Source organism: Octopus sinensis, linkage group LG9 (assembly GCF_006345805.1).
Source record: "Octopus sinensis linkage group LG9, ASM634580v1, whole genome shotgun sequence".
NCBI classification, from domain to species: domain Eukaryota; kingdom Metazoa; phylum Mollusca; class Cephalopoda; order Octopoda; family Octopodidae; genus Octopus; species Octopus sinensis.
The window spans coordinates 23,051,478-23,076,667 of NC_043005.1; the positions used below are offsets into that span (position 1 = coordinate 23,051,478).

Consider the following 25,190-nt stretch of genomic DNA (forward strand, 5'->3'; position numbering starts at 1 on the left):
CTTAAATATAGAACTGAACAGTAGTTCTGTTCCAAACAGTTTTCATGCACTATGCCAGAATGGATTTCATGTAACTATTTGATGAGAGTGGAAAAAAGACTAAGATAAGTTTAATTTCTCCTACTTTTTTTTTAATAAATATTTTATTTAAATTCAAAATCTTTTATTTAGGTATTAATATATCAGTCTCATATATTTTCTTCCATAAAGACTTTACTCTAGTTGTCTCTTCTTTATCTGAATGAAGAGGCAGAAAGGAGACCAGTCCATTATATAATATACTGTCATCAGATTGGCTTTCTAGATGTTTGACCTACAAAATGAGATAAACAAAAATTAAAATATAATTGTTGAATTATTTCAAATATGATAAAGAGAAAACTTACAATAAAATTTGTCAAAAGCTTCAAAATGTGGATGGTAGAATTAGGCCAACCAAAATGTTTTGCAATACAGTAATACCTCACTTTACAAGACCCTGGGTTTATGAGTTTTATTTTACAGCTCATTTTTGTATGGGGAGCTGAAATTTTGAATGAAGCGCAAAAGTTTATACTACAATAACAAATGCTTCATGTTAGCGAGAAATTTATAGAGCAAAAGAAAAAAAGTTTCTTCTAAGCAAACAACTCTAGATTTGTTTTTTTTAATGTTAAAGAGAAATCTACAAGTCTGTCTATGAGTGTTCGAAAAGATAAAAGGCAAAGTTGACCTCGGTGGAATTTGAACTCAGAATATAACAATAGATGATATACCACTAAGCATTTTGCCCAGCATGCTAACAACTCTGCCAGCTTGCCACCTTAACGATTATAATAATATTTTTTATTATAAGTGATCTTGACATTCTTTTTTTACATAAAGTATTCTTTACATTTTATTGCCATTTATTTACGAGTATTATAAATTTTATAGGTTAAAATATTTCTCTTGAAACAAATTACACTTTATAACATTGCTACTATGGGAAATTATTGCTCTGCTTTATGAATGGTCTCAGAGAATGAATTAACTCGTATATCAAGGCATTACTGTATTTAGTTACATCCCTTTATTATTTGACTTCAAATTCTGCTGGGTTCAACTTTGCCTTTCCTGCTTCTAGGGATGAATAAAACAAGTAGTTTGGGGTTGATTTAATCAACTATATCCAACATTTGTGGCATTGGGTTGTAAAGTTAAAGTAACTAGGCTAAATTCTTTGTGTTATTTAGTCAAAAAATTATATATTCTGCATTCAAATCCAGTAGCAGCTTGTAAATAAAATTATTTGGGATGCTGCTTCAGAAAACTTTTAGCTGTTTTAATATTGTGTAAAAGGAAACAAACATAAAAAGAAAATTTAAGCATAAACTTGATCAGTTCGTGTTTTAGCCACTACCAGGTAGTGTGTTTAATTTGTTCACTGAACACTGCTGTGAATTCCCCTTTGTTTTTCAAAAATCCCCCCTAAATCACAAAATAAGGTGAGGTAATGTGCCCTATTTTCCAAATCCTGGAAGCAGGATAATAATCTAATTCTACATTTTATCACATTCAAGTATATAAGCATGTTTTTAAGCACAACACATGCTGAGTGAAAAATAACACTACCTTTCACTCGGCACTGTCATTCACACAGTGCTCTTTCTCTCTTGTGCGAAGCTTCCTATTTCAGACATGTGAGTATGCACACAACAGCCAAACACTGAAGCGCACAGTTCTATATAAGGATTTTTGTATATTTTTCATAAACTAATGGGTGGCTACTGACATTAAGCTTAAGGATTATACAATATACAAGTATAAAGAAAGAATTAAAGAAAAGGACTCATTATATTGAATGTTATCGATAATATCAAGTGGAAATAGGGGGTACTGCAGTTCCTATACATGAGCCATCATGGTTCAAATCCCACAAAGATCAAATTTAAGAACTGAAAGTAAATACAACACCCATAACAAAAGAAAACAAATGCCAGAAGACACCACTGGTTGTAATTTTCTGCTATGAGCAACAAATGCATTGTAAAAATGAATAAGTGCATTCTAGTTTTGTTGTATTGAGTTTTAATTTCTACAAGAAAAGTCATCAATAGGCATACATTCTAACCAAGGGAAAATGTGTTACTCTTCCAAGTTGTGCCACAGAAACCAGAAATAACAACTCGCTTAGCCTTTGGGAAATCTGTTAAATCTGTTTAAATTGAGCATTTATATTAACTCCAAGATAATGATTGCTATCTTTTAATGTTAAATTGTTTAAAAATACAACTGCAGTCACTGTCCTTTCTCAAACTGAGTAATGTGAAGATAGAGGATGACTGTTATTTCCCAATTAGGTAAACCAAAACTGGTAGGGGTGCCCTGATCAACCATCCATAGAATTCACTAAACTACACTATACAGCAGAGTGATGATGGTTTCAATTATGTGTTACCTGTTTTCTGACATACTGCACTGCAAGTTCAAGGTTCTGAGGCTCAGTATACTTTGATGCAAACAGGTTTCTCCAGAGAGCACTGGCAAGGACTCTGTCATTTGACATCAAACCCTGAAATCAAGAACATAATCATTTAATAATATGTGAACTTAAAATAATAGAGGTATAATGTGTAAAAAAAAAAAACTATTTCAATGACACACCAAGGGATATTAAATGATTGTGAAATGTTTAGGACAGAGCTTTTTGATTTGATAGAGTGTATGAATAAAAACCAAAAGGTTGCTTGTTTATATCCCAGCAGTAGCAATATTAAGTCTATGGACAAACAATTCTTGCTTATATTATCAAGAACAATGCTTCAAGTAAGCCATATACAAACTCAGTCCACCTATCTACAACCAGCTATCACTGTTTAAATGCAAAGTGTTTCGTTAGCTTAAAGAACTGACTTCAAATATATTTACATATATATTGTATAAAGGACCATGGGTAAGACCAGAACAATGCAAAGTAAATTGAAGGCAAAACAAAAAAAATAAATAAATAAATGTAGAAAATGGGGTCATAACCTTGAAATATTGAATACAAGGTAAGTCTACATTAATTCATATATTTGTTTTCTTGTGATTTATACAATATATTCTACACAATGTTTCATAGTAATTATTCCATAGCCATTAGAACAAAGAAACAGGCCTGGAAGGGTGGGGATAGCAGGGAACTGTACCAGGTAACCAAAAAGGAGGCTGGGCAGCAGGTATACATAGCCAAGAGCGAAGCAGAAAAGAAGTTTGCCAATGTCCAGCGACGTGAGGACCAAAGAACTGAGGTATTTTGGACTGCAAGACAGTGTGATGTCATAGGAGAGAAATGTGTCCGCATGGATGATGGTGCACTCGCTTTTAATGTTTCTGAAAAGAAAGAGGCTTGGAGAAGCCATTATGAAAGACTGCTGAATGGAAGGAGGAGAGCCTGCCAAATGTTGACCCAGTAGAAGGACCAGCTATTCAGATAGACAGCTCCCTAGTAGATAAAGCAATTAAGGGTATGAAGCCAGGAAAAGCCCTCAGCCCATCAGGAATCACTGCTGAGATGTTTAAAACATCTGGTGGTGTGGGCTATGGCCTAGTCACCCGCATTGTAAACCAGGTAGTTCATGATGGAGTCATACCCAACAACTGGCGTAGCAGCACCATAGTCAACTGCTACAAGGGTAAAGGTGATGCTCTAGATAGAAATAATTACAGGGGTATCAAACTGCTGGATCAGGTGATGAAGGTCAAGGAGAGGGTCATAACCCATCTCATCAATTGTGGAATTGGAGAAAGCCTTTGACAGGCCCTTTACAGAGAGGCCATTAGTAAGGTTAGGATAGGATAGGCAATTAGTGAAGAATTCCAGGTAGAAGTAGGCCTTAGAGTCAATGTAGCAAAGACCAAAGTTCTAGTAAGTAGCAAAGCGAACTCATCACACACACCCTTAGGTAGGTGGCCCTACTCGATCTGTAGAAAAGGTGGCGGTAGAAACTACATAGGATGTACCCAGTGTAAGCTATGGACATATGAAAGGTGCAGCAATATCAAAGGAAAATTAACCGAGATGATAGCTTTCAGATATTCAGAAAACAGATTCCATCACACTCCAGGGGGAGAAACTAGAAGTAGTTGATAGTTTCCACTACCTAGGAGACCAAGTTAGTAGTGGGGGTGGATGCTCGGAGAGTGTTACTGCTACAATAAGAATAGCCTGGGCAAAGTTTAGAAAGCTTCTTCTCCTACTGGCGACAAAGGGTCTCTCGCTCAGAGTGAAAGGTAGATTGTACGACGCATGTGTGCGAACTGCCATACTTCATGGCAGTGAAACATGGGCCGTGACTGCGGAGGACATGCATAGGCTCGAAAGAAATGAAGCTAGCATGATCCACTGGATGTATAATGTCAGAGTGCATGCATGACATAGCTCTACTTGATACAATAACATCCATATAGCAAAAGTTCAGCCTTTTTTCCAGAAAACAGAAGAGTATTGGAAAGGTTGTAATATTTGGATCTGGATATCATACTAACAAGATCAACTAAAAATGAGACCACATGTTTGAACAAAACAAAAGTTGAATTTAGCCATCCAACGACTGTGTAGAGATGACCTACAGTTCAGTGTGTGTAGTGATGATCTATGGAAATACGCCATAAATATGTGTGAAATGATTTTTATTTGCTGACCAACAATCACACAACTGGTAATCAGAATTTAAGTCTGGATCCAATAATAAAATTGATTTAAATTGTATAATTTCAGATGATCTGGTGCCTATTATTCTCAATGAGAGAACTAACTTAATGGACAGTAACATTTTCTATCCAGAAACACAATGAAAAGGTAGTAAAATATTTGTATACATATCCAGTTAGTAGGTAGTCCAATATTTTATCCATGGCCATTTCAGGACAATCTATGATTTAAAAGTTTAATAAGTTACACAGTTGACTATAATCTGTACAAGACATGTTTCTCACCTCATCATATGAAAATAAAGCAGCATTAAAGTGAAATACAAGATCATGTAAGGCTTCTTGATTTTGTGAAGGCTGAAAATAATAAAAAATTCCTTTAGAATATACCATATTATAAACACTGACATATTGCTTTTAATATTAGCTTTGTCACACTGTTGCTGAACACTTATCTGTAGGTTTCCCTGTGTATTATTCCAAGCAATAATGTCCTTCCATTTAATTGCAGTTCAGCTTTGAAAGTTACAACTAGTTTTTATCTACCCAAAACCTGAAGAAAACATTGCAAGTGAGAGGTGCCAAATATCAGAAAGATTCAGGGAACCTTTGATTTCAATAGCGTTAAGTAAATGAAAGACAAATCTTTTCACAGACTGGATATTTGTCTATTATAGCTTTCTCATAGAGAAACTGAATCCAGGACTGCAAGCCAACAAATCCTTCATCAATTGTACACTAATCAGAATAGACACATTACTGACTTAGAGTAATGTGGATTTAATCATCAATGGTTAAGTGTCTTGGCCATCAAATACAAGGCAACATCACTGTGAACTACAGAGCCTGGGGCTGTTTATCAGCCACACTATCAATAACAACATTCTCATGATAATTAGAATTAATAATAATTGTTTCTAATTTAGACACAAGGCCAGCAATTTTGAGGGGAGCAACTCTTGTTGAATGGTACTTTATTTTAACAAACTGGGTGGGATGAGTGGCAAAGTTGATGTTGGCAGGATTTGAACTCATAGCATAAAGTGCTAGAACAAATGTTTTCAAATTTTGGCTCAATGCAAGGAATTTTAAGGCAGGGAGCAAGTTGATTACATCGACCCCATTGCTAAACTGGTAATTATTTTATCAACACCAAAAAGATGGAAGGTAAAGTCAACCTTGGTGAAATAAAAGAGAGCTGGAGCAAATATTACAAGTCATTTCAGTCCAAGTCATCTAACATAGGTCTGAAATTTGAGTGGAAGAAGACCATAATCGACTGAATCAATCACACTACTTAATTGACACTATTTTATCAACCTTGGAATGATGATGAAAGACTGAGTCAACTTTAGCAGGATTTGAACTCTGAGTATACACAGATATAAAATAATATGGCAAAGCAAAGCTCTAACGAATGCGCCAATCCACAGTGTAATTGTTTCTAATTTAAGTACAAGGCTAGTTGTTTTGAGGGGTTAGTGTTAGTCAATATTATTGACCCTAATATTTAATTGGTACTTTATTTCATCAACTCTGTGGGGATAAAAAGCAGTGTTGACTTTGGTAAGATTTAAACTCAAGGCATAAAAACTGAAAACCATTTTTCTGATGCATTTATGATTATGCTATTTCACTGCCTTACCAAAGCTACTAGCAATAATAACAACAAAAAATAATAATGGTAATAACTCTATAAAGGCGGCGAGCTGGCAGAAACGTTAGCACGTCGGACGAATTGCGTAGCCGTATTTCCTCTGCCGTTACGTTCTGAGTTCAAATTCCGCCGAGGTCGACTTTTCCTTTCATCCTTTTGGGGTCAATTAATTAAGTACCAGTTACGCACTGGGGTCGATGTAATCGACTTAATACCTATGTCTGTCCTTGTTTGTCCCTTCTGTGTTTAGCCCCTTGTGGGTAATAAAGAAATAGGTAATAACTCTATAAATTATTATGGTAAAAAATCTTTAAAATTCATGTTAATAATCCATAAAATCAATAATAATTAAGTAAATCAGTGATAATTAAGATAATCAATAATAATAATAATTAATGACAAAGTTTATTAAATGTATAAATAAAGTTCTTACTCCTCCTCCTCCAACTTTACTCGTCCGTTTTTTCACATCAGCCCAGAATGCTTTGACAAAGTTTTTACGGACAAATTCTCCTTCAAGCTGAGCTTGGGATAGTCGTACTAAAATCAACCTACAGAATAAAAGACAAAGGTTGTAATAATAATCATAATAATAGTAATGATGATAATGATGATGATGGTTTCAAATTTTGGCAGAAAGCCAGTAATTTCAGGGGAATGGTTAAGCTGATTACATTGATCCCAGTAATCGTTACTTATTTTATCAATCCCCAAAAGAATAAAATGCAAAGTCAACAGAGGCAAAATTTGAACACAAAATGCTGCTGAGCATAATAATAATAATAATGGTTTTTGTTTCAGACACAAAGTTTTAACCAGAAGATTCAGAGAGGGGGCTAGTAGATTCCATTGATCCCAATGGTTGACTGATACTTATTCTATCTACTCCAGAAGGATAAAAAGCAAAATTGACCTTGGCAGGATTTGAACTCACAGCATAAGGAACATAAAGAGCCAAATCAAATACCAGAGAGATGAAAGGCAAAATTGACCCTGGCTGGATTTGAATTCAGAATAGAGAGAGGCAGAAGAAATATCACAAGGCATTTTTTTTCCCAGTGCTTTAACAATTCTGCTAATCCAACACCTTAACAACAACATCATCATCATCATTTAACATCTGCTTTCCATGCTGGCATGAGTAGGACAGTTTTACAGGGAACCAACAAGCTGCATCGGGCTCCAATGTCATCTTTGGCATGGTTTCTATGTCTGGATGCCCTTCCTAATGCCAACCACTTTACAGAGTGTACTGGTTGCTTTTTTTTTTCATGTCACTGGCACTAGTGAGATTGTCATGAAACTTGCAAGATATAAAAGACAATAATAATAACTGTTTCCGTTTTGAGCCAGCAATTCTGAGAGTTGGGCAGTGAGTAGTGAATACCATCAAAACAGTACTTGACTGGTACTTTATTTTATTGGCCCCAAAAGGATGAAAGGCAAAGCAAAGGTAGCTTCAGCAGGATTTGAGCTCAGATCATAAGAGCTGCAATATATTTTCACTGACACTAACGAGCCTTAATAATTTCTGTTTTAAGTACAAAGCCAGTAACTTGGGGGAGGGTTTAGTCAATTAATTAAATTCTGTTATTTGATTGGTACTCTATTCTAGTGGCCCTGGACACCTGAATGGCAATTGTGAAGTTCACCTTGACAAGATTTGAACAAAGAATGTAAAGAGCCGTAGCTAAATACCACAAGGGATTTGGGTTCAATTCTGTTGATCCCTTCACCTTATAGTTTCTTTTGTTGCTACAAATGAGACAACTGATGGGGAGGGACAAGGACAAAATATTGAAACCAGTGATGAGAGAGAGGTTATATGGAATATGGAAACAGACATAAGAAACAGGAATAAAAACATACAGTGAAATAAAATGATTTATAACAATTACCTACAAGGATCTCTCTGGTATTGCTCCAATGACTGATGGGAAGTGTGATCTCAATTTTCAGCAGTTATCCACCTAATCAAGACTGGCCTCAACACACACATCCATATTTGATGGTGATGATGGTTGAGCACTATCTAATCAATCCCCAAGTATACAGCTGGTACTTATTTTACTTTATTGACACTAGGATATTGAAAAACAAAATCAACCCCAGCAGGATTTGAACTTAAATGTAAAGAGGCATAATTGAATACCTTTCAACTAACAATAATAATGATGATGATGATGATGATGATTGTTTCAAATTTTGGTACAAAGCCAGCAACTTTGGGGGCAGAGGCTTAGGCAATTTCTTCAACCCCAACACTCAACTAGTGCTTATTTTATCATCCCTGAAAGGACAAATAGGAAAGTTGACTTTGGTGGGATTTGAAAGCAGAACATAAAGAGCTGGAAGAAGTGCTGCTAAACATTTTGTCCAACGTGCAAGTCGTTCTGTCAGTTATGAAATATTTACTTCGAATAGATTTTGGATTAGTGATTGTATTATTGATCTATGTTTTTAGTATTTATTTATCAAGAGACAGACAGACAGTTGGAGGAAGTGAGGAAGAATTAAGAGAAGAGGTGAATGGATGAACTCAGTGTAATAAAAAGCATATTAAAAAAATTTCCTTACCAAACATGTAGTTCTGAGAGTAAGAACCATGATAGATATGTATCATCTAATTGGAAATCTGAAATAAGAAGATATCATTAATATATATATACATACATGTATATAAAGAATTTTGTGAACCAAGAAGATGGAATGAACAGGCTTTAATTAACAAAACACAACAACTGTTTCTGTTGAGTAATAATGAATGTTCGTTACTGAGTTTTCCAAATCATACTTTTACATAAATTATTTTATAAATAATTACATAAGTAAATATGATTCAGCAACAGGTGAATTGCTTTGATAGCACTGCAGGCACACAGTCACTGTTGAATCAAACTTAACCTGTGCACATAAGCAAATGTAGGATATTGTAATCACTCGTCTGTTTGTTTATGTGTTTGCAAAACTACTGGAAAATGGCTGAACGGCTTTTCACCAAATTTGGCAGAAATACTCATTGGGTAAGTGGCTCAAAATGACAAAAATTTGGTTTGATTATATTCAAACATATATAAATATACACATAGGTATGCGACTGTGTGTGTTTGTACAGTGATGGATTCGAAGGTTTCATTTATTTACAAGTTGATTTCTTAATTCCAACAGAGTATAAATACCTATAATGGTGATACTTCAAAAAAAAACAATTTTTTTAAAAACTGAACTTACAAATTTCCCAATAAACAAGTGGTCATTTTATTTATATCCTACAACAAACTACAGTTGATTCACCTGCTGTCATTGAAAGGTGTTCAAAATACTTCTCAGATTCTATAAAATATTTTTCAATAAGTATTTCATTTTGTTCTTTTTCTTTTCCATATGAATCAACCTTTGTCCATCTGTGTGTAGATCATGGTGTACCTATGCACGTATACACATATGGGTACATACATACATAGATATGCGACTGTGTGTGTATGTAAGCGTTTGTACAGTGATGGATTTGAAGGTTCTGTTTATTTGTGAGTTGATTTCTTAATTTCGGAGTATGAATACTTATAATGGTGATACTTAAAAAAGAAAAGGATTTTTTAAAATTGAACTTACAAATTTCCTGATAAGTAAGTTTAATAAAACACTTACAAAGCTTAATTCAGTTCAATTAAACAGTACAGGTAAGCAACGCATTGTAAGCCACACTATAATTTGTGAAAAAAATTTATGTGCACAGGGTATGCATCAACCCTCCAATGCTGTTTCTTTCATTATGAAATTATTTAGAAAATAATTTATGTAATTGTATGATATGGAAAACTCAGCAGCCAACAGCTGTTACTACTTTACAGAAACAATTGCATTTTATTACTTAAAGCTTGTTCATTCCATCTTCTTGGTTTACAAATTTCTTTATATAAATTTCGTATATACTCATGTAGTTCCACATGTCTATTCAGCAAAAGGAATAACCCTACTGTATGATGGCATATAGTGGCCAATAACCCAACAGAGGCTTTGAAACACATGTTACGAGGTTATTACTCAGATAATATTTTGTGTGTGTGTATGTGTGGGATGTTTTCTCAAGAAGCACATCTGCTCATTCCATTATTACTGTTGTATGACAATCAAAATACTTAATAAAATTGAGAATTATGGAAATATTTCGTTTTTGGATTTGGTTTGCATGATTCTTTATGTGAGTTCGTGTGTTGAAGCATATTCTGTTGTGTCTGGGGAGAGTCATTTTCTTTTTGTGCCTTATAATTTAACACACTCACCGGTAAAATTTCCACTTATTTCCTATTTTTATTTTCCTAAAATTTTTGTTGCGTCTTGCAGACTATTGATAAGATTGCAAGACGCAATGAAAATTTTAGGAAAATAAAAATAAGAAATAAGTGGAAATTTTACCAGTGAGTGTGTTAAATTATAAGGCACAAAAAGAAAATGACTCTCCCCAGACACAACAGAATATGGAAATATTATTTGCAGAGTTGTTGTATAACAAAATAGGAAAGTGGACATTTTTTGGTGTTATTTATTCCCATAACACGTGTTTCATTTGCAAATAGAAATTACAAAAATTTACATGTTACATGGACACACAAGAAATCGCACATCAGTAATTCATCAGAGAGGGAAAATTAAAATAATAATTTTCTATTAGCAAATGAAACATGCATTATGGAGAATAAATGATCTTAAAAAATGTCTACTTTCTTATTTTGTTTCAATCACTGGATTGCAGCCATGCTTGAAGGGTTTTAGTTGAACAAATCAACCTCAGAACTTATTTTTTTAAAGGGTGGTACTCATTCTATTGGCTTCTTTTGCCAAACCACTAAGTTACAGGGACATAAACAAACCAACACCAGATGTCAAGCAGTAGTGGGAGGCAAACACAAATAATCGGGCATATAAGCCCTCAACAGAAAAAAGTAGGCTTTCCCGTACACATAGGACTTGAACCTACATCCCTTTGTTAACGCGACTAAGTGTGTTACTGACTACACCAGTGAACCAGCCTGCTTCTTTCTGCCAAATTTAAGAGCTATGTTAGTTCGTAATTGTTTTTGTAAACAAACTTTATGTGCTTTCGGTGCAAATGGTTTTGTTAAGCAGTGTCGAGTTTTACAATTCTATAAGTAATAAAAATGGTATTTTTTTATAAGCTTAAAGCTTATATTGATCACCATGTAAATGACTAAGGAAAACAAAGTTTATGTGCTTTTGGTGAGAACTAATATAGTCCTTAAATTTGACAGAAAGGAGCAAGCTGGTTTGCTGGTGTAATTAGTAACACAGTTGCGTTAACAAAGGAATGTGGGTTCAAGTCCAACACATACAAGAAAGCCTACTTTTTTCTGTCGAGGGCTTATATGCTCCATTATTAGACTAATTTTCCTTAGTCATTTTCATGGTGATTGCTATAAACTTTAAGCTTATAAAAAATACCATTATTATTATTTACAGAATTGTAAAACTTGACACCGCTTAACAAAACCATTCACATCATCATCATCGTCATCATCATCATCATCGTTTAGCGTCCGTTTTCCATGCTAGCATGGGTTGGACGGTTCTACTGGGGTCTGTGAAGCCAGAAGGCTTCATCAGGCCCAGTCAAATCTGGCAGTGTTTCACATATATATATATATATATATATATATATATATATATATGAAAGTACAGAATGATAATGACAGGCTTGCCCTTTCTGATGTTCTGATGCTGAAAGAGCCATGAAAGTGGTGTGTAGGTAGTTAGGTACACAGACACACACCTGCATAAATATGGCACACACACATACCTTCAATGACTTTATCACCACCAGAACGCAGAATTTTTACGCTACTGGCATAAATAAATTTGTTTTGCGTTGGCAAAAGTGTGTTGATTTCGATTAATAAAGTTTTGTTTGAGCCAAGATATGTGCATCTGAATTTAAAAGTTAAAACCCACAAGAACTTTCTTGACAACCTAATAACTGGTGGTGTTAAACTAAGCAACAAATTAAGTCTTTTCTCTCAATAGACAATGACAAGATTTGAACTACACTACTACTTCATTTATCAAATCTGGAAGGATGAAAGTCAAAGTTGATTTGAACTAAGGTGTCAAAATAAATCTCACAATATATTTAGTCCAAAACTCTAAGGACTTGACCACTTCACTGTCCAGATATAGAACAATCAAATGGATTAGGTTTTATACACCACCTGTTCATGAGACACAAGTTCAAATTTGCTATTAACATTTTGTAGTAGTGGTTCTAAATAGAACATTATATTCTACGTTACCTTTGTCTATTAAACTGCTGAAAGAAAAAGGTACCTACAGATTGTCAGAGAATGTTACCAAAGATAGAATGGTATCCAATCAAGGAATGATCTCATCCTCACTGTAGTTTCTCTGGACCTTAATCTAGATTACACCTGTTCACCTTGTTAATGATAGGAATCCCTAAATTACTTGGGAATATCACCAATAATACACAAGTATTTCTTATCTCTTGTTTGTTTCAGGTCATGAGATAGGAGCCAAACTTCAGCTCACAAAGAGTGCCTTGTAGAAAGTGGGGAGATATCTCAATATTTATAGCATGAAATGTAAAGAAAATCAGACTTGATGAGAGAGACAAAGAAAGAAGAGAGAAAGAGGAACACAAACGTTATCCAAAGAGAACTTACCATGAATCATTTCTATATAATCAGGAATTTCTGTAGAACACATATACATACTATAAGACGATCTTGCTAATCTCTGAAAAAGAAAAAAAAACAAGAAAATGCTTATATATACACACACACACACACATAATGAACTCAAGTTGTGACTTCAATTTTTGGACCACACAATGTGGCATGTCTTTGCATAAAGCACATTATTTCAAGTTATCCCAGTCTTCCCCTATGAAAATGAGTGCCAGCTAACTGCTGGTGCAAACCTATTTTCCTCCAGCTATCACATTGTAAATATTCTGTTGGCTCAAGTGTGAGGGAGTGCTAATGTCTGCTTATAACTACATATCCATCTAAAATAATTAAAGAAAGAGTAACACAAGCTACAGCTAAGCTTTTATACATATAGATATATATATATAATATATATAGTTGAATTCTGTTGTGTCTGGGGAGAGACATTCTCTTTTAGTGCCTTATTATTTAACTCTTTAGTATTTAAACCGGCCATATCCGGCCAAAATATTTAATCTGTTTTATGTTCAAACTGACTGGATCCAGGCTCTCACACCTACCCTACAATGTTATTCTACATTAAGTAATTACACCATCAAGATCTTGAAGATATGAGATAATGCATGATTAATTCAAATCAATGTGAATCAATAAGCATTATGTTTGATAGAATAATTGGAACACTAAAGGGTTAACACACTCACCGGTAAAATTTCCACTTATTTCTTATTTTTATTTTCTAAAATTTTCGTTGCGTCTTGCATGAAAAGGTTGCAAGATGCAACGAAAATTTTAGAAAATAAAAATAAGAACTCATATAAAGAATCTTGCAAACCAAATCCAAAAACGAAATATATAGTTGAAATTTATAGAAAAACAAAAGACGAAGACAGGTGTATGAACAACAAGCAAGTGTATTAGTTTGATGCTCAGGAAAAATGAAAAAGTTATTTACATTTCAAACCTATGCTCTTCAACAGAAAGGAATAAGAGAAAATAAACAGAGAGAGAGAGTGAAAAGAACTTGTAGATTTCAATGGTCCAGCATGAGATATATATATATCGTCATCATCATATATCAAGACATGACAGAGAGAAAGAGCAGTTTACAGAGTGCACTAGGTATCTTGTTATCATGTACTTTGCAAGACTAAAGAACCTCCACAGTTATACACTGTTTTCATTCATTTAAAACAACATACCTAAAAGGGTGAATAGAGGAGAGGGTTACGACAGAAGTTTGATGGCAGGGACAGCATTATTGGAGTGAAAAGATGGTAGCGGAAGGACTATTGGAGGAGAGTAAGAGGTTAGTAGAGGGAAAAGTAACAGAAGTGACAGTATCTGGGGAAATAACAGAAGGGAGACAAATAACGTCAGGGGTAAATGTAAGACAGTGAAGGCAACTACACGTTTGGTTGTAAGAGGGAGAGTGATTGATGAATAGCTATACAGATGGGCAAATAGCAAGAGGAAAGTGGTGGAAGCTAATCATGGGAAAGAGTGAAATGATTAACAGACGAATGATGCATCAGATCTGAACAGTTCTGATGAAATCCCATGGTGATGGCTGAACGGAAAACAATAATGATGGAGAGGTAAATAGAGAAGAGACCCAATGTAATTCCATATTATACAGGTAGTATGATATGGTGCAGAGGAGAAAGTGACTGATAGAGAGACCACGGTTTTAAAATTCTTTTCACCATGCTTACAGAGAAGCCTGGGTCTTCATTCCCTTCATCGGTACAGGACAACCACTGGCTAGAGATAGCAGCCACTCACTCTTGCTCACAGTATATACTTTTAAAGCATCACACCAGTCCCTGATCTTGTAAAGAGAGAAACAACTAGTTTTAAATCTCTGAGCAAGAAGTATGTAGTAACAGTACTGTAGATTACATGTCAGTAACCAGCTGGAAAAGACGTTTTCCTGGGGTTAAAATGTAGTAACATTATCAGGATCTTTTCACTTTGACCGGCAGATTTTTAAAATAATTTCTTTGTAACTAAACACTTTTAAACTTTGTATACTGGTAGAATGTGTTACATAAAACATCTTCCTCTCTTGGCTTTCTTGAGAAAATTCTGTAGTTTGTAAGCTATTTCTTGCATTTTGGCAATTTCAACCAATCAATGACGTCTATTGAGGTGAATACAATTTCTGCAGTTGTTTGTCAATGTGGTGTCATATCAGTTTGTCACTAATTTATGAGAAAAAAGATACCCTGTTTTATGTAACACACTACCAGTATACGAAGTTTAAAAGTGTTTAGTTACAAAGAAATGCTGGCATGGGTTAGATAGCTTGACTGAATCTGGTAAGCTGGAGAGCTATACCAGGCTCCAGTGTAATTTTGACTCATTTTCTATGGCTACATACCATTCCTAATGCCAACCACTCCTAGAGTGTAGTGGATGCCTTCTACATAGCACGGGCACTGTCCACAACTACAATTTCACTTGGCTCTGTGTGTGTGTGTGTGAGAAAGAGAGAGAGAGAGAAGATGTAGATAAAGATAGGTGCAGAAATGCTAGAGATACTTACATATTTAGGATATCTCATTTTTGAAGACAAACCAAGTTTCTGCCGTACTTTTAAAAACCAACCTGTACTAGCTGACCTTATTTCCTGAGAAACAGAACCTTGCTGAAAATAAAAATTGTAGAAGACAAAAATTATTTTTAACACTTCAACACACAGAAGTTTATACATGCAAATGTGTCTGTATGCGTATGCGATTCTGCAATGTGTATGCATACATAGAACGTATTTAAACCTTTATTCTTCCTACAGCCTTCAACTTCATTTACAGCCACACAACACACATTTGAGAACTTCTCCAAAGAAGTAATCTTCCAGAAACTTAAGAATTCACTTCTACTCAGCACAAACAAAATTATTCTATTTTGTCAGTTGTTTTCATATTGAAAGGATGAAAGGCAAAGCTGACTCGGCAGGATTTGAACTCAGAACATAAAGTACCAGAAAAAAAACTATAAAGCAGTTTGTCTGATGCTCTACCAAACTGCTGCCTTAATCTATGATGGTGATGATGATGATGTTTTAAATTTTGAGCACAAAGCCAGCAATTTTGGGGAGAGAGTAAGTTGATTATATCAACCCTAGTATACAACTAGCACTTATTTTATTAACCCCAAAAGGATGAAAGGCAAAGTAAACCTCAGTGGAATTTGAACTCACAACATAGTGTCAGAAGAAATGTCACTAAACATTTCATCCAGCGTACTAACAATTCTGCTTAATAATTATAATTATAATAATAAGGAACTTATGATGAAGGTGAGTGTGAAAGTAATCCAGTTTGCTAAAGGAGTTAAGGAAGAGATGAAAAAACAAGCCCAGAAGAAGAGCAAAGAAGAATGGCTAGAAAAACTGATGCATGGCTGATACCCATGTAGAGTGAACAAATCAGACGTAGAAAAATGAGACACTCATGTATGGATGAAGAGCTCAGGACAGAAAGATGGTACAAGCATAAACCTGAAACTGAAACTGTGACCAGAAAAGATGATGTAACAGTACTCTGGGATAAGGTTAATCAACACCGATAAAAAAAATCAAGGCAAGCAGGCCGGACATAATCATCAAAGATGGGAAGAATAAAAAATGTTTAGTGATAAATGTGACAGTACCATCAGAGAGAAATGTGTCCATTAAAGAAGTTGAGAAGTTATTTAAGTACAAAGACCTAGAAATAGAAGTGACCAAGATGTGGGGAATGAAAAGCAGCACAGCACCAGTGGTGATTGAAGCATTAGGGCTAATTAAAAAGGGCCTTGATAAGCAGCTCAACAAACCCCCTTGCAGTGTTAATGTGGGAGAACTTCAGAAAATAGTGTGCTAGGTTCCGCACACATTTTATGCCATGTACTCTCCATGAGATGAGAACCTGCTGTGATCCTAGAGTCAAGGGATGACCCGGTTCAGCAGAAGACAATGGACCATATTTTTTTTTTTTTTTTAAATAATAATAATAATTCTTTCTACTATAGGCACAAGGCCTGAAAATTGGTGGGAGGGGACTAGTTGATTGCACTGAATCCAGTGCTTCACTGGTACTTAATTTATCAATCCCAAAACAACGAAAGGCAAAGTCAACCTCAGCAGGATGCCCCTGGGAGCTCCTCTATGCTGATGACCTTGCTCTAATTGCTGAGTCACTATCAGAACTAGAGGAGAAGTTTCAAGTGTTGAAACAAGGATTAGAATCAAAGGGCCTTAGAATCAACCTAGCTAAAACCAAAGTCCTAATATGCAGGAAGGCAGGCAAACCACAAATCCCTTCAGGTAGATGGCCCTGCTCAATCTGTAGTCGAGGCATAGGTAGAAACTCTAAGATGTACCCAGTGTAAGCTATGGACACATAAGAGGTGCAGTAATATCAAAGGAAGGCTAACTGGGAAGATAGTTTTTGTATGTGGCAGATGCTCAGGAGCAATAAACAATGAAAATGCGCAGAGACCAACTTCTGCCACATTCCAGGGAGAAAAACTAGAAGTAGTTGATAGCTTCCGTTCCGTAGGTGACCAAGTCAGTAGCAGAGGTGGGTGCGCTGAAAGTGTAGCTGCTGGAATAAGAATAGCTTGGGCAAAGTTCAGAGAGCTCTTACCTCTGCTGGCGACAAAGGGCCTCTTGCTCAGAGTAAAAGGTAGACTGTATGACGCATGTGTACGAACGGCCATGCTACATGGCAGTGAAACATGGGCTGCCGAGGACATGCGTAAGCTCGCAAGGAATGATCTGATGGATGTGGAATGTCAGTGTGCATACTCAACAGAGTGTAACTACCTTGAGAGAAATGTTGGACCTAAGAAGCATCAGATGTGGTGTGCAAGAGAGACGACTGCGCTAGTATGGTCATATGGCGAGAATGGAGGAGGATGGCTGTGTGAAAAAGTGCCACACCCTAGTGGTTGAGGGAACCTGTGGAAGAGGTAGACCCAGGAAAACCTGGGATGAAGTGGTGAAGCACGACCTTCGAACATTAGGCCTCACCAAGGAAATGACTAGCAACCGAGACTTTTAGAAATATGCTGTGCTTGAGAAGACCCGGCAAGCCAAATGAAACCATAATCTGTGGCCTATGCCAGGAGCGTAACCAGCCTGCTTATGCGTACCTTTTCCTTCTTTGGGAACTAAACTCTGCTTGCGAAGACCTGTTGAGGCAAGTGAAATCAAAATCAAAATCACATTTGATAACTGGCATCCGTACTAGCGGGGTGCAAAGAGCACCATACGAGTGTGATTATTGACAGAGCGGATAACTGGCTTCCATGCCAGTGGCACATAAAAGGCACCATTTGAGTGTGATCGTTACCAGCGTCACCTTACTGGCACTTATGCCCGAGCTAGCAGGATGCCAAGAGCACCATCCGAGCATGATCATTGCCAGAGCAGCCAACTGGCTTCCATGCCGGTGGCACATAAAAGGGCACCATTTGAGCATGATCGTTACCAACGTCGCCTTACTGGCACTTGTGCTGGTGGTATGTGTAAAAAGATTCGAGCGAGGTCATTGCCAGTACCGCCTGACTGGCCCCCGTGCTGGTGGCACGTACAAAGCACCCACTACACTCTCGGAGTGGTTGGCATTATGAAGGGCATCTATCTGTAGAAACTCCATCAAATCAAGATTGGAGCCTGGTGCAGCCATCTGGTTCGCCAGCCCTCAGTCAAAATCGTCCAATCCATGCTAGCATGGAAAGCAGACGTTGAACAATGATGATGATGATGAACAGCAACAACAACAAAAAAGAATAATATCAATAATAATAATAATAATAATGTTTCTAACATAAAATAATTATTTCTGAAATAATTGTTTTTAACAATAATAGTAATAATATACCTGTAATTCTGTATTTATCAAACAAGAACTCAATCTGTTTGGTAGAATATGTCTGGCTGTGATAACAGGTAATGCAGATATTTGAGTGGACAGCTGACATGATATAGATTTCTGCAGAAAAAAATAAACAAATGAAAATTAGATTTATTTCAAATACAAAATCAATATCAATGGTTAGTTTGTGAGCAAGACCCGGGGTTAAACAACCACAATAACTATAGATATTTACAGAGAAAAACAAAATTTAGTAATTTTCTTGGTTTTATGATTTCAAAATTTTTTGACTCTTCTCAAATTTATCCCAGGCAAAGCCCAAATGCTATCTATAAGCAAAATGTTAGGGAAAGGGAGAGTGGCAATGACACCATAAAACTCTGTGTGTATGTGTGTGTGAATGTAGATTTAAGAAGCTAATAAATGTTGGCAACAAAATAGTTGATAAAAAAATCTTGATGAAATAAATAAGATGATAGAAAAAGAACTGATAAAAGTATTCATGGCAATAAAAACATGATAAATGGGAGGAAGATAAAGAAACTAATAAAATGAAATAAAAGAACTAATAAATATAGTAAAAGGAAGAGAATTATCAATATTAGGCAACAACTTGTTAACTTTGAATTTCAAGGGATCATATTTGGCAGGAAAACAAGAGGGGGATGGTTTATTCCACAATTTCATTGTTCCAAGAAGAAAATCTTTACTCATGTGACTTGTACCATGTTTCCAAGATACCCAGGAAGCAAAAATGGGAATTGCAAAATTTAGCAGACTGAATTCTGATGAAAAATTTCCAAAGTAGTGGGCCAGAGAATGAAGCACATCTGAACACCTTCCCTGTAGGTGTAGAATGGTAGAAAAGAGTCAGACTTGCAACATTGATAGAAAAGTTGGAGTGATGAAAAGAGTTCCTCACCAACTAGACTACATATTCGATTTTGTACTCTACCAAGAATGAACAGATGTTTGGAGGGACCTACCCAAATGTGTGAGCAGTTTTGGTTGGATCTAGCTCTTACAAAGATACATATAGAACTTTGGGTGTTATGAAATTTATTGAACAGTAGAATAAGTCCACTATTCTAGTTGCAATCCTGATCCCTTTTGCTGTTATGGGGAAGTAAACAAATCAACACCAGTTGTCAACCAGTGATAAAGAACAAACACCAACACAAAGACACACACAAATATATACATAATATATCATCATTGTTGTTTAACGTCTGCTTTCCATGCTGGCATGGGTTGGACAGTTTGACTGAGGACTGGTGAGCCCGAAGGCTGCACCAGGCTCCAATCCAATCTGGCAATGTTTCTACAGCTGGATGCCCTTCCTAACACCAACCACTCCAACAGTGTAGTGGGTGCTTTTTACGTGCCAGTAGCACAAGGACCAGTCAGGCGGTACTGGCATTGACCACGGTTGAATGGTGCTCTTTACATGCCACCAGCACAGGAGCCAGTCAGGTGGCACTGGCAGTGACCACACTCAAATGGTGCTATTTACATGCCACTGGCACTGACCATACTCGAATGGTACTTTTTACATGCCACCAGCACAGGAGCCAGTCAGACAGTGCTGGTATCGACCACGCTCGAATGGTGCTTTTTACATGCCACCAACACAGGAGCCAATCAGGCAGTACTGTTATCAGTCACAATGATGACTTCACTTGCCTGAACAGGTCTTCGCAAGCGCAGTTTACAGTTCAATGATTGAAGGGTATTCTTAAACGGGTTGGTTATGCTGCACTGGCATAGGCCAGTTATGGTCTCACTTGGCTTGCTGGGTCTTCTCAAGCACAGCATATCTCCAAAGGTCTCAGTCACTTGTCATCGCCTCAGTGAGGCCCAACGTTCGAAGGTCATGCTTCAACACCTCTTCTCAGGTCTTCCTGAGTCTACCTCTTCCGCAGGTTCCCTCTACTGCTAGGGTGTGATACTTTACACACACACACACACATATATATATATATATATATATAAAATCATCAACTAAATCCACTTACAAGGCTTTGGTTACTTGGCCTAGGGTCATAATAGAAGACAGAGCCCAAGAGCACATGGTTGGGAAGCAAGTCTCTTAACCACACAGTCATGCCTGCATATATGCCTTTAAAAGATGAGGCAATAAAAGATATTACAGTTCCAATAAACCCTATCAACAGTTTCCTCAGGTATCCTTATTCCTTGCCAAATCATGAAATGAGGAAGAGGTTAAATGCAGATTTCTTATTTGAACAAAAAAGCTCAGAATTTACAATGACGGGAAAAGTAAGACCATGTGATATTCAAGCTTTTCTAAAAAAACCTTTCCAACTCAGATGTAAACAGAAAATAGAGACCAACGAATCAACGGAGGAACCGTTATATCAAGTATGAGCAATTGATTATATTAGGCCCTTCATGACTTTATAAGTGTAGTAACCATGATTATATAAACATTGCAGGAGCTGACACAGTAATGCACCAGCTTAAACAGTCAATCTTCTGAAGAGGTTGGTATAAAAAAAGCCAAACTTGCTATCTTTAATTAGTTTCCAATGCCTATCCTTACCTTTGGTCATAAATGTTAGGTAACGACTAAGAGTCCAATTGCAAATATAAGCAGGGTCCATAGCTCAGAGACGAGGGAGTCTTTCCAGGTTGAGCCACTATTCCTCTGCATTGAGAGACCATGGCTCCGGTATGTGGTTAGAATGTTGCAGAAAAGGATCAAAGGAGAGATTCCTCAAGCTGAGCCAATTGGCAGGAGACCTAGGAGTAGAGCAGGTATGAGATGGTTGGATAATATCCATAGTCTCAGTTGGTCAGCATGGGAATCCAACAAGAAAGTGTCATGATTGTTGCTTCTGATAGGACCCTCAGGAGAAGTGACTTAGAACGTTCCCTCCGACGACCCTCCCAGAAATAGTGAGCGGCATAAATGGATGGTGACACACAACACTACATTAACATTTCGATCAACCTTGAGGTTCGATTCTGTTAATCTGAACAATTTCTCTCTCTCTCTCGTTTACTCACACTTTCTGCCGATCAATCTTTTTATTAGCTGCTAACTGTAACTTATGGTGTTGTCTCTACTACATACGTTTTCAGACCTGTTATAAAAGCCGGCCATACTCGTTATATGCTGTTGTTCTTCTTTCAGATTTCCCTCAAATTACACCGTACCATCTTAAAATGAAGAACATCTTGGATAATGAACGAAGCCCAAGATATGCCCATGTAGCGAACTTGGCTCTTTGGAAGGTAGCTTGACCTCTACAACTATGAATTACGAAAGCAAGTCCTCGAATTTGGAGAGAGATAGGAAACTCACACGTTTCTCAAGGTCATTAGTAACTTTAGACAATAAATATTGGTTGCAACTAGGAATTGAAACCAGTACACATCTTAAATAGAGTCAATATTGCTGTGTGGAGTAAATAAGGAAAAAAACTTTTCTGAGCTCTCGTCCTTCGTCAGAGAGAGAAAGTGATGTTGTTGCCTTGGATGTGGGATAACAATACTACTTTCTCTTCCATACTCTTTGACAAAGAACCGGAAAGGTTAGATTCTTCATTCTTCACGGCAAATGAACTTATCGAACTCTCCTATAGACTAATTACAGCTGAACAGGCTAAACCAGTTTCTTCCGAGTCTGTATCCACTTAGTGTTATGTAAGTAGTTATAAACATATACCGAAGGTTCGCCAACTAAAATAATAATAATATAAATGAAAGCTGAGTAATTAAAATGTAATAACAAACACATACGTTACTGACAGCTTCTATTAAGGTGTGGAGGTGACCAAGCCTGCGAGTGAGCGGAGGAACCAAGCGGTAACAAGCCATGGAATTGTAAACTTCAACAATTTGACCTCAAAACAAGCACATGTGTTGGTCGCTTGGGTACATCACAATAAATAACATTACGAAGGCCCCTTCTAACGTTGTGCAAGTGCTGAATGCGTGCCCGAGTATATTTTCAGCTTCACCACTTTATATATATATATATATATACTTTATTTAAAGCAGCAGAAAATTCAACAAAACCTGTTGAAACTCAGAGTAACAGGTTTTGTTGAATTTTCTGCTGCTTTAAATAAAGCATATTACTCTACCACTGGTATTTGAGCACTCTTTTTTCCACCTTGTTTCACATTTATGTGTTTACTCCGGTATATATATATATATATATATGAGTGTTTGTTAAAGTCTCTATGTTTCTGTGTGTACTGATTTATCGTTGTTTGGATCTTTTCGGTTTGAACGGCAGTTTTTTTTTAATAATTTCCACGTAACTAAACACTTTTAAACTTCGTATACTGGTAGAATGTGTTTATAAAACATCTTTTTCTCTTGGCTTTATTGAGAAAATTCTATAGTCTGTAAGATATTTGTTGTTGTTTTTTCTGCAATTTCAACCAATCAATGACGTCTATTGAGGTGAAAACATTCTGTGCCGTATGAATATATCCCTCGTTTAAGAAACAGATTGGGTTTATTTACATTTCTGAAGAATAAAGATACCCTTCCCCCCACCCCTAACCCTAACCCTAAAATAGATTGAAATGCAATAGATCGATACTAGGGTCATAATTATGGGTGACAATTTCATATGACACCGCTAGAAAAAACTGCCGTTCAAACCGAAAAGATCCCGTTGTTTTTGTATGTGTGTGTGTGCTAATGTAGCAGTGTTGCTGTTTATGTTTGTTTGTCTCATTCTGTTTGTTTTTGGTGGTGGGGAGGTTCCTGTTGATGAAATCTATTTAAACAGCCGCACTGGATCCAGTTGAATCCCAATTATAATCCCGTGACGTGGTCGCTCGGCAAATCATAGATATCTAATTCTGAGTTCCATTGGGAAACTATTTCTCTTTTATCGCTTAAAAGTAATTATATTTTTTAATTTTTAGCAAAAAGCAAAAAAAAAACACCAGCTATATATATTAGTAAATAAATAAACGGCATGGCACCAACAGAAACTGGTGTATGCCTCTAAGAATTTTTGAGACACTCCAAAACACTCACTGCATTACTGCTGGTGATTGTGAAGCTGAAGCCCTGGACAAGCCAGAAACACCTCCTGTATTCCATCTGATGATATATCAGTGAGACGTAACGCTAACGAAGTAAGAAATTACTTTGTCAACGACCCAGTACCTCTCCTTCAACTTGTTGCAAAAGTCACAGGTTGACAAATATAATTTATCGATGTTTCAGTGCTGGGTGAAATATAATTCAGCTACAGTTGCAGCATGAAGGATGTCTGATGGAGCTAAAGAGTTGCTAATAGCAGTGCCCAAAATAAGATATCTATATCTAGTCCAAGAGTAAAGAGTGAGTCCATTAGGTCTCTTGCTATTCTCCTTGGACAACTCCACAGAACTGAAAGACTAAGTAAGACACCAGCCTTTACCACAGTAGACAGCATGTTAATAATTGATTAAATAGATCAAAAAGATTCAGAAATATGTTTTGACTAAATTATCCCACACTCAATTTTCCATGCTCTGAAACTAACAATCAAAGCATCTTCCACTGTTGTAGAGCTTCATCTCTCCCTCCTACTACCTGTTGAAGGGATAGAATATTGTCTGTCAAAGAGGAATGAGTATGAATGAAATAAAAGAACCAAGAGAGAAATAGAGAGGAGTATTTACAAAAACCCAGACACTGAATTGTTTGGGCAACAGATACTGAAGTAAGCTTAACATGACCAAGCTTTTGAGTTTCTCATAAATGACATCATCAAAAATATACAAGGATGACAAGTTTCTTAACAAAGAGTTAACCCTCAGAATATAAAATAGCTTAGAAACAGATAAATAGATCCCTAAGAATATGAACCTTTGATGCAGCTCAAGTTTTAACATCTGAGAAAGAAAGGTCAGTCCAAAAGCAACATCAGAAATTGGGGCTCGAAGGGAAATTCATGCTGATGGAGGAAAGAATTTGTTGAATAGATTCATCATAGTGATAGAGTGAAGATGAATGATTGTCTAATGTCCATTTTTGGAACCATCTGCTTCAAGATTCGGCAACCAAAATCCTCAGTTATCATCTTAGCTGGAGAGTGTACCCTTAGCAAACATCATCAAGTTACAAGTATTCAAATTCTAATCAGATCCCAGCCTAGAAATACCATCAATGCCAGGACAAACAGTTCAGAACCTGTTGAATTACTGGCAATGTGCTAATCACCGAACCTTAGATGGGAGGGCTCTCAATAAGTCTGCCAAGCAAAGTGGTTGAGCTCCAAGATTCTCTCTTTCACTGAGCTGAAGATGACATTGTGTCTGATTAAGTTGGAAG

At 36.4% G+C, this 25,190-nt stretch overlaps 1 protein-coding gene across 2 annotated transcripts; it reads right to left on the reverse strand.

The window, feature by feature from the left end:
• Positions 1-109: 109 nt before the first annotated feature.
• Positions 110-22,806, reverse strand: LOC115215843 (ubiquinol-cytochrome-c reductase complex assembly factor 1). Of its 2 annotated transcripts, none has more exons than XM_036505829.1 (9): positions 22,647-22,806; positions 18,888-18,998; positions 15,563-15,664; positions 13,009-13,081; positions 8,891-8,948; positions 6,750-6,864; positions 4,942-5,013; positions 2,420-2,533; positions 110-313 (listed from the first exon to the last, which is right to left on the reverse strand). In XM_036505829.1, the coding sequence occupies exons 1-9, from the start codon at positions 22,722-22,724 to the stop codon at positions 164-166; spliced, it is 873 nt and encodes a 290-aa protein (XP_036361722.1). In that variant the 5' UTR covers positions 22,725-22,806; the 3' UTR covers positions 110-163. The 2 variants fall into 2 exon arrangements, with proteins under 2 accessions (XP_036361722.1, XP_029641037.1); XM_029785177.2 differs by having other exon boundaries at positions 6,747-6,864.
• Positions 22,807-25,190: the final 2,384 nt, after the last annotated feature.